This window comes from Puntigrus tetrazona, chromosome 23, assembly GCF_018831695.1.
Source record: "Puntigrus tetrazona isolate hp1 chromosome 23, ASM1883169v1, whole genome shotgun sequence".
In the NCBI taxonomy this organism is placed as follows: Eukaryota; Metazoa; Chordata; class Actinopteri; order Cypriniformes; family Cyprinidae; genus Puntigrus; species Puntigrus tetrazona.
The window spans coordinates 13490188-13501074 of NC_056721.1; the positions used below are offsets into that span (position 1 = coordinate 13490188).

Sequence of the window (10887 nt, forward strand, 5' to 3'; positions counted from 1 at the left end):
TTCGCAAAGGCTTCAAAGACCGCCAAGACACCATGACTTGAAACCGTAGATTGTGCTGAAAAGCAAAACCTGGACTCAGAAATATGTCCTGCGGACAAGTGACAGGGATTTGCGGACCTTGCGGCTCCTTGAGCTGTGATATCCGATAAGGGCCGGGAGTGCGTCCCTACGAGTGTCCGTCCTCCCCACCACTCGACTCCTGCTACTAGGGAAAGAAGGGCCGACTGCTATTAATATCAGTGGAAGAACAGATAATAAAAAATTCAAACTTGATCTCCAGGAGATGTTTATAACGGGATAGTTCATTTAGTTCAAAAAATGCATTAAACGTCGCGTTGTTTCAAACCTGTATGACTTTCTTTCCTCTTTAAACGTTTAATTGGTTTTCATTGTATGCTCAAAACTTTTCTTTTGACTTCCGCTAACAAAAGTAAGTCGTACATAACTGGAATGACATTAAAGGTGATTGAATGGTAACCCAATTTTCATTTTTGGGTGAACTGCTCCTTGTTTTTCCCAAGTGAGCTCGTGACGTTCGCATATGGAGGTGTTCTGGGATGAGGATCTAAGTCTGGGTCCCCGGCACGATTTTGCTGATGACTGTGTCTTTCACGACTTCTCGAGCAACAGGTGCTGAAGGAGAAAGAAGGAGTGTCGGCCTCATCTGGTTCTTTTCTGGAGCGCAGTGCTTCTTGTCCATATCCAAGAATGCCGAGCATTTCCCCCTTGTCCTCGTGAGTGTGACTTTGAACTAGAATAAATTTAGACAGGCTTACTTGTGTGTTGGCTTGTTTTGTTGTGAACGCAAAAGAAGGAAAAACGTCTATGTGCACGTTTATTAATGATAGGTGGATTAAAAATGAACGCATTCTCTATGATCTCTTGCGTGAACCTCATTTCAAATCATTAAATTAGGAGAGTTGAGGACAACAAGACGTAATGTTCCTCCTTGTGGTCAAAAAGGACACTACATTTGGACGCTACATTCACCACTTTGTTGACCAGTACTAGATAGTCATAGAATCATGATTTGTTCATATTCTGATAATCTCTTCTAAATAAACCGATTACACAAAAACTCACAGTCCATAAAAACATCCCATGAAAGGAGCTGGATGAAGTTTTTTGCTTCATAAAACGTGTTCCTCACGTTTCATTGTTGTAATAGTGCATCCTTTGAGATACTTTCAGAAGACACTCTTTGCTCACTTTCCTTTCTTTGGTGAATCAAAGGAAGTCCAGTTTGAGTTTGGGATTCGAAATATAAGAGCTGATTGTATCTTTCGGTGTAAGCTGATTAAAAACAGGGGGCTTCATTCATTGTTATTTCTTTTAGATTTTGGGTATTTCATGTTGAGAGCCTGGGGGAATTCTTGGCTGTTAATATAAACAGTGAGAAGCTCATCTTCAACTCTCAACTCTATATCAGTAGAACAACATCTGTGTGTGCAGTTCTGAATATAGAGGCAAACTTTACAACGTTACATTTCAATATTAAAACATTTACATTCTAGGCCATATGAAACAAATATAAATAAACGTCCTAAATACAACGTCCTCGAAATGCTAATAGATCGGCCAAATCGTGTTTTTGCCTCAAACGTGTCAGCAAGACTTTTTGCACAAAACAATTGCATCTACGAGAAGTAGCCTTCCCCCCGTTGCTTCAAAAGTCTCCGTGTTTTGGATCTGGCCGGTGGCTCTTGTAATTATTATACTCTGGCTCAAAACTCGCGTCTTGGCGGCCACGCGTGTGCGCCTCTTCACCTCCAGAGAGGCTGTGCGGCCAAAGCACGACCCGGCCTGCCAGCGGGGATTTACGGATTGGCGCTCTGCCCGGCCGCAGGCAGTCTAGTTCGCTCGGTTCTCACGACCTCAGCACCACAACGGCATCTCTGAACTATTAACTCAGACACGCAGGCAGAGAGAGAAGCCACGGAGCCCACACACTGCCAACTAGTGTTTCAGCAACGCACATGTGCGAAAACAAGCTTTTCTGTGCGATTTAGATTAGCCCCGAGGGGTTTTGAACAGTGTACGAATCTTTCAATGACTTTCAGGGGGGTCTGCTTTTTTTTTTTCCCCGCGAACAATTCTTTCACTTATTTTGTGTTTAGATTTAAATTTAGATTTTTTTTTTGGCGATAGCCCGTATTTGAGATGCGTATGGTGTACCTGCTGGCGTTAAAAATATCACAAACTTTCTATTTAATTTCGCGAGTTTATTTTTTCCCCCCACATAACGGAGAAAAGTATGAGCACTCGATGAGATGCAGTGAATTGGGAAGTCTAAATCACAAAATAATGAAAAAAATGTATAGAGTATTACAATTGCTTAGTGGGTCTCGGCACTGAGGTTTAACACGATGGAGTTGTTAAGCGGGAAACCCTGTGGCCGACGGTCACCAGGGTGTGTAACCTAATCCGAAAACGAAGTGGGCCGCTGACTGCAAGTGGCAGACACACGGCGAACGCCACGCCGACAGTCCGCGCGACACGTCTCGCGGTTCCGGAGCTCGCGCGCAAAGGAAAGATACGTTTACATCCAGGAATAACACAAACAACTCGGCTGGAGCTATAGCCGCTCACCTGGGAAAGGCCTGCATGTTAGGCTGCCTGCAAAACGAAACATTGCTTTTTTTTTACATTTTAATTCTATTACGTTTTAAGTAGGAAAGGGTTGACGTTGAGGCGGGTTTAGTCAGAAAGAGGCGCGAAAGCACCCCACGCGCTATTCAGGTGCAGCAATACAACTAAAGAAGACTGGTGCACAAAAGGAAGAGAGGATTCTTCCATATTCTCTTTTCACTGAGGCAATCTGTTAGTGACATTAACCCAAAGCGTATTTCCCAGACCAGTGAATGGGGGTTTAGGACTTCTTAAAGATCCCGCTGCATACAGGATGAGACCCTTTTCAGATGTTTAATTACCTTTTTGCAAAAGAAAAGAAAAAAACCCCTCTCATTGCCTTTGTCATTTCAACCTGTGACACTTTAGGGTGATCTCTTCCCGCCAGAAGTAGCCTAAAACTAAGAGCGATGGGCGGTAGCCACAAAACTTAATTGAGACTTTAAATAAAAAAAAAAAAAAAGTTTTAACAGATGTAATTGAAAAGGTGCATGCATCTCGTATCTGTTACAACGGTTTAATAAGGCTTGCGTAAAAAAGTCAATTTTATATTTTATGTTGTCACTTCTAAATCATAATGTAGGATAAATTATATATATATATATATATATATATATATATATATATATATATATATATATATATATATATATATATATATATATTGAAATGTGCCTTATATTATTCTATCAGTTATAGGTATAGGCTATTATAGATTTACATCAAGTGCTGATCTTAATAGAGAAAGGGCTTAAACGCGACATATTTCGTTATTTTGATTTATTCAGCATCAGACATAAAACACTTATGAAAAAACAACAAGAAAGCTTTGGCATAATACAATCTTTTACAAACTTTGTACAAAACTAAATTCTTTTATTTAAAAGTACTTTATAAACATTAAGTGTTACGCCGTCGAATTAACAACGGCACCTTCATTAACGACATCCAAATATTGGAATCAGCTAATAAACATACGCCTCGTCCAACAGAAGGTCAACAAAGTCCCTTAAAACGGAACCGAACGTATTTTCTTCATCGTGAAAAACTGCTTTAAAAGTTCGCACGGGACGAGCAGGTCTACCAAGGTCTCCACACCGGTTCATTGCTCTCCGCTCCGGCGCTAACGCCGACGGGACTGACGGCCTGTGAAACGCCCGCGAAGGAGGTCATTCCCTGCACCGGAGATGCGACCGTGGGAGCCGAGCTGGCCTGGACGGGGCTGGCGTTGACTGTCACCGGGACGCTTGCGTTTGCGTACAAGGGAATTACCGGAGTGGTAGCAGAGGCGAAAGCTGGGTTGGGGATAAGAAAAGCAAACTGTCCGTCGGTGGCTGGCACCAGCTGGAATCCTCCAAAGACTTTGGGAGACACCGCTTCTGAGGGACTGAGTTTGGGGCCCATCGAGGCGCTGTTGATGGGCAGCGTCGAAGGAAGCTGCACGTGAAGAGGCTGAGCCAGATGCGCCTGTTGAGCTGGGGCGGGCTGAGGGTAGTTCATGGCCATCATTTGTCCCAAGCAACCCGACAGGTGGTTGAGAAGTCTCGACCTAACCTCCGTATTCACTCCCTCGCAAGTAGAGAGGAACCGAGTCACCTCGTTCATGCACTCGTTGAATCCGGCGCGATACTTGCTGAGGACGTTTGTGTCCGCTGACAGGGCCGCTGCAAAGCAAAGGGAAGCTCCATTAACGCCGTGCGTTTGGGACATTAAACAACGCGCTCAAATCTTACGCCAGGAGTCACGCATTTGAATAAACGTGACGCGACTTACCAGTCATCTGAACACGCTGCAAATTGCGCAGGTGTTTGACAGTCATCTCGAGAATATCAGCTTTCTCCAATTTAGAGTGTCTGGAGCTCTGAAAGTGAAAGGGGCAGATTAATGATTTTGTTTTATAAATGAAGATTACTGAGAAGAAGAAGAAAACAGCATTGAAGAAGAACAGACAGCTTCGTAGCAACAACTTACATCTTTTTTAAGAGCATCGAGAATGAGGGTCTTCAGCTGTCCGAGGCTCTCGTTTATTCTCGCTCTGCGGCGTTTCTCCATGATCGGCTTTGAAGACTGCAGATGAAACGCGAAGACAATTAATTTCTTTAATAAAGACGCTACTTCAAACAACTTTAAAGTTAGAAAGGGCACCTGACGTTCATCTAAAACGAAACCCGAACGCGAGAAAAGTGCCAAAACCACTAAAGCGACATTTACCTTTCTGTGCTCGCTGGCGTTCTTTGGTTTGTCCGGAGTATGAGATCCACTGGCAGGGGCACCAGCAATAGGTGATGCGGTCTGCTTCTCCATGTTGTCGGCTGGCATGATCAAAAACCAAATCTGGGTCCGGTATAAGCCAAGAAAAATGTTTATATTCCGTGCGCGGCTTTTTAAAAACACAGAGACGGGCTGTCGGGATTAGATGCGGAGCGCGGCCAAGATCTCGGGATGGTCACGAGAGAGAGTGCGAGTCCCTCTTATCAGCTATATGACTTATAGTCGGCAGGCTGTCATGTGAGGACACGAGCGTGTGCGGCGTAGCGCTTCAGAGGGCAAGTCGAATCTCCCACTGCCACACGCCAGCGGTATTTATAGATAGATCGCATGCTCCCAGTTCGTGTGAAACCCTCTCTGCATTCTTTCCCACACTCGCTTCAGCCAATAGGCGCGCGGACTCACCCATTGGGCGCGGGCAGACTGCTGATTGGACAACACCCCCGCGGGCTGTCAGTCACGCGCTGCTCAATCAGCCCTGGAGGGACAAACAACAAAGAGGCGAGTGCAGTCGGCCTGGCTGTGAAGTGATAAGGGGAATTGGGGGAATACTCTTGCTGTTTGCCACCAACGTTTTTTCACGTATTTCTGCATTCACGCACTGCGCGAGCAGCATTCCTGTACACTCGATGTTGGTACGGTTCAACAGACGAATAATGTCATTTTATCAGCGTTCCGAACACCGGGATAAAATAACGTCTTTTATCAAGACGCGTTTTCCTCGAATTGCTATCATTTCACTAGCTCGTTTTGCATGCATATTATCTTGCGAGCGATCATTTAGATTAAATTTAATTGCTTTGGATTTTGTCGGAAAGTTGCATTGGACGCACTTACTCTTTGCACTTTTTATAGCTTACTATTTAGCGACTTGGCATACGCTATTGCTCTTTATTAAATATTTAACTCTTATTGTGTAAGACAAATAAAAGTTGACAGTCTCGGTATTTTACACGCATTTGTTTAACTGCACGCGAGAATACGTTCACATCATGTAAAAAAAAAAAAAAAAAAAAAAAAAACTACGAGGATCGAGTCGTTTTTAGAAAGAAAATAAAAGCGAAAAAACTTAGAGGATCTGGTTGCGCTTCAAAGAAGAAAACAGCTGTACAGGCACGCGAGGCGGTTCGAAGCGGCACGCAGGAAACCAATGGGAAGCCGGATTCTTTATGCAAATTAAGCGGAGTCTCGTCTTATTGGCCGGGCGAACATCTTACGCGTCAATCATTCCGGCGGCGCGGGAGGCAGAGAGCGCGCGGGGGAGGTGTCGCTACATCTGTCCGCGTGCCAGCCAGTCCGCGCGCCCGCTCGCTGCACCGCTGCGTCCCCGGAGCACGTGCCGCTGCTAAACTCGCAGGCTGCGGGGTTTAGAGAGCAAGTCTCGCGGCTGCTTTTTATTGCTGCTGAATTATGAACTCATGATTTTTCTTGGCCGGGCTTTTTAAAAACTTGTTGGAGTTTTGTTAATGTTTGTTGGAAGAGAATTAGGAAAACGCAACGAAGTTTTAGAATTGCTATAAACAAATGTATGCGGAAGCCATAAGACGAACGAAACACAAGAAACACCACATACATTCCTTAATTATAAATCTGCATATTTAAGTAATTTGTTGTTGTTGGTTTTTTTTTGGAATTATTTAGTACTTTTTTCAAATGAACAAAACAGTAAGACGATAAAAGGAACTGGTCTACAATAACTGCAACCGCTTTAAACGAAATTATTTAGTCTAATTAGTTGAAAATACAATTAAGCGAGAACAACGAAAATCTAAGAGTGTTTTTTCCCGATGGGATGCCGAGTGGGAAAACTAATTTATAGGTTTCGAGCGCCATCTGTCGAAAGTTTTACTAGAACTTTAAACAGTCACGTGCGATTTCATATTTGCCCACGAGGCGGAGCACACAGAAAACACACTCTATACACCTCAACACAAACGAATTCAAATGACATCAAATGATGTGCGAGAAACAGACAACTGTGTTTTTGAAATCTCATATAATTCACACTGAAGTCGATATATTTAGAAAGAGGAATTAGTTCCTATAGTATCTAAATACAACACTGAAGTTTTGCATACCGAAACTTTGAAGCAGCAATTTTGCAATATGTGAGAATAACACAGAAATAATAATAATAATAATAATAACAGCACCACTGATATATACATTTCTTTAATTACACCAATTTAAATGAATAGGAAACAGGACTGCCAGTGTAACCAGTGCTACAAAAACTCCGTATTCTACTTATGTATCTAATAAGGCAGAGAAATCCCATAGCAATGAGAATTTATTAAGTCTTGTTGACCATTGTTTAGGGACTCTTGTCATTTGTTGCCGTGACTAGCTGGGGCATGCTGGAAGCCTGTTTGCTCAGGATCCTGAGGTCTCAGGGGCCAGCTGTGCGCTCACCCCTTCACATTTGCCTTATTTGCTTTGGGATTGAGGTATATTATGTAGCCCTTAATCCTGCTTTCTGTATGTGTTATACCTCCATAATAGAGCTTCGGAGAATTATTTAGATGCTCAGGACACAAATTTTATAGACTCTTTGTCCAAACATTTCTTACATTTATATTTTAGTGTTAAAATCTATACACGACCAGCTTTTATGGTGCATTTATTTTATCAAAAGTGCAGCAAAACAGTAAAAATGAAATATGTTCACTATTTAAAATAACTTTTCTGAATATATTTTAAAACATAAATTATTTGTGTGATTTTAAAGTTGAACTTTTAGCATCATTATTCCAGTCGTTTCCTACAGAAATATATATAATTATGATGTTAAAAAACAGTTGTGAATATTTTCAAAGTTTCTATGATGGATAGAATTTTTTTTACTACAGCAGCAATTATCTTAAAATTTAAATCTTTGTAACACTATTAATGTATTTATTATAATGTTTTTTGATCAATTTAAAGCATTCTTAATAAAAAGTGTCAATTTATGGATCTTTCTTTTCAGCAAATAATATGAATAAATATGAATTATTATTATTATTAATAATAACAATAACAATAATGAAATGTTTCTTGAACTGAAAATAAGCATATTATATTTTAGCTTTGATCACTATATATATATATATATATATATATATATATATATATATATATATATATATATATACACACACAAGTATTAAAATACTGTTTTTGAAATTCTGGATTAAATGCAAAATAACAAGGAGTCTAACATACGATTGTGGGATGTGTTTTGACTTTTAAGAAACTTTTAGTCTGAAAAGCAAAGCGAGAGGAAAAAGATCAAGGCGTTGTGTGTTTTGTAATTAGACTTAACACTGACCAGCATACTGTTGTCCAAGATCAGAGCGTGCACAGTAGTTTCTTTGCACTGAAGGAAAGTTCATTTGTTGTTGGGTAATGAGTCTCAGTCCCTATCCAAATCTGTTCCCAGAATGCAGAAAACACAGTCAATTATGTCTGCATTAGCTGCTGTTGTCGGGCCAATCCCTTTACACGCTCTCTGATCACACTGCCCCTTCGCTCCATTCTAGTCTTGGGTTTTGCAAAAAGTCCTAAACAACTGATTTGGAAGACTTTATGCAGTTATTGATGCAAAGAATTGAACGATAGCCCCTGAATACTGTCATGCATGTCATGATGAAAGCAGTGTATTAAACTGTTAAGTCACACGAGTTCGGCATCTGGCTTATGACTTTTGTACTTTTGACTTCAATTTGGTATTCCGACTTTTTAGAAATGTCTATTATGAGCCACACAATATTTAATAATTTAAAAAATCACACTCACCTCAATTTTTCCAAGATGAATTCTTTCATAATCTGAGATGTTAAAAATTGAGATGATGAATAACCCGAAGAGCGACCCTTTGTTCAGTTTTTTTCTCTTTTAGTGGGCTCTACAGACTACCTACATGAACCAAGAATCAAGTAAATAAAAAAAAATTCTAAAAATATACAGCAGCATTTAAAATTGGATTTACAGCTTAATCGGGCATTTAACAAAAACATTTAATAAACATGTTTTACTACTGTGAGTTGGAACTCTGTTGGTAGCATTTAAATGTATGCCACTTAATTTAAAAAGAAACGTACAGGGCTTGAGCCGAACACCTCTCAACTTTGTGTTTATACAGTTACAGAATAAGATTCTGTCACTTATTATTTGCTGCTAGGTTTCAGAACATATTCAGGGGTACTTTCGGTGACCATTTCCACAATAAGAGAAAACATTGGCAAAAGATCTAAAGAGTTAGTCTTGGCAGGGAAGACATCTTAAACAAACTGTTGCTAAGGATTTCTATAAACCAAACATTGTTGTATTAAAATGCTCTAATACATCTATGTGTCGGATAATGTCGTCCGAGTCTTTCATCTTTATTACTGGCCCTGTGGGGAGTTTTGAGGTGGAATCCCACATTAATTAATTAAAATATCGAGATATTTCTTCTAGCGCGTTTGAGGGTGGCTACATTTAATCCTCCGGGCTTAAAAGTAAAGTTTCAGTAGCGTTGCGATATAGAGTATAGCGTTTTTTGGAATTTTTATACTTCACTCAATTTCATTGTTCTAATACCTGCAAAAACCTTGGACCAATTCAGTTTGCTTCGCCTTTCAAACGGCTCGTTGTCGTTTTACCATCTGCAGACCAGCATGTCTTTTACAATGTGTGGTATTCACTGAGACTCTTTGGTGCTCTTAAAGCAAGCGAGAGCATCCCCCATCCCCTAGCTTTTCTGACCAATTCATGGCTTTCTTCTCTTTTTTTAAGAGGCCGTTGATGAGGTTAGCCTAATCAGATTAAGTCAACTCACATTGGTCGGTTTAGTTTGTTTTCCCTCAGAGAGCCTGCTGATATCTCCAAATACTATTTCTTTGAGCACTTTTCATCGTGGCTTCCCCCCAAAATCTTTTGAGAGCGAATTCCAATAGACTCTTTCATAAACCTCAGTTCCAGACTGATATGGGTTACTCGGAATGGGTCACTTCACTGCAATGCCGGGACCAAATGCGTAAAAGCTGTGCAATGACACTTTTGATCATTCTTGCTGATGTCGATGTAAAAGGGTGGACTGAGACAGATTGTGGAAACACAAAACGGCAAATTGAATTCGGAGAATCGCTGGAACCTCTAATTTAATTCCTAAATAAATGTTTGGAGGAGCTCACAGGGACTACAATGCTAATGCAATTTTCTCTCATTTTAATACAATGATATGCCATCAGTGCCTTTATGGTTGCTTGTAGCTCAGTTCGGCTACAATCAAGACGCTAATGTTCTGTTAAACAGCGAGATGTTGATTAGAAGCTCATTTAGGTTGATTACAATTCTAAAATTGTTATAGAATTGATGGAAGACAAATTCTTTTAGATAAACATGGTTGGTGGGTAACATTTTTCTATTGTTCTAACAGTTTCTAATATCCTGTTCGAAGCTTTGTGGTCAAAAAAACCTAAAAAAATGGCTGCTGAAAAATGTATAAATACATATATTACACATATCTGATGCTACAAAAATATTTCACAATATTACAGCTGTATTTTTAATGAAATAATTAGCAGACCTGCTGAGTAAAATAGACACACACATGCACAAAAAAAACAAAAAAGCCAGTGTACAGAATGTAGAATGTTCTCTCACATTATTGTAGGACATTTGCAATGAGCTCACGTTACTGCATTTATAAAAGAATTTAGGAGCATGAAAGCCTAGGTGAGCCCTCTTGGATCTGTTCCTTCTGTTAAGAACTGATCTGAGATAAATACTGGTGTTACCCGGCACACCCATAGCACATAATTATTCACTTTAACAGGACTGTCATTTTGGTGCCATTAAACAAGCTCAAGAACAGTGTCTTTAGGAAAAGCTTATAATTACATCTCATTCTAAGTTGATCTGGATGCAACTCACACCCCTAACAGTCCTGCCGTCTCCCACCGCTGCGTCCATTCAATCACGCAGTATTAAAAGGTAGGCAGATATCCAATTAAGAACAGATCTTAC

General features: G+C 40.4%; 1 protein-coding gene across 1 annotated transcript; it reads right to left on the bottom strand.

Moving 5' to 3' along the window:
* Nucleotides 1-3393: 3393 nt before the first annotated feature.
* her9 (hairy-related 9) lies at nt 3394-5203 on the bottom strand. The gene is made up of 4 exons (XM_043225556.1): nt 4840-5203; nt 4600-4695; nt 4402-4489; nt 3394-4292 (listed from the first exon to the last, which is right to left on the bottom strand). The coding sequence occupies exons 1-4, from the start codon at nt 4945-4947 to the stop codon at nt 3709-3711; spliced, it is 876 nt and encodes a 291-aa protein (XP_043081491.1). The 5' UTR covers nt 4948-5203; the 3' UTR covers nt 3394-3708.
* Nucleotides 5204-10887: the final 5684 nt, after the last annotated feature.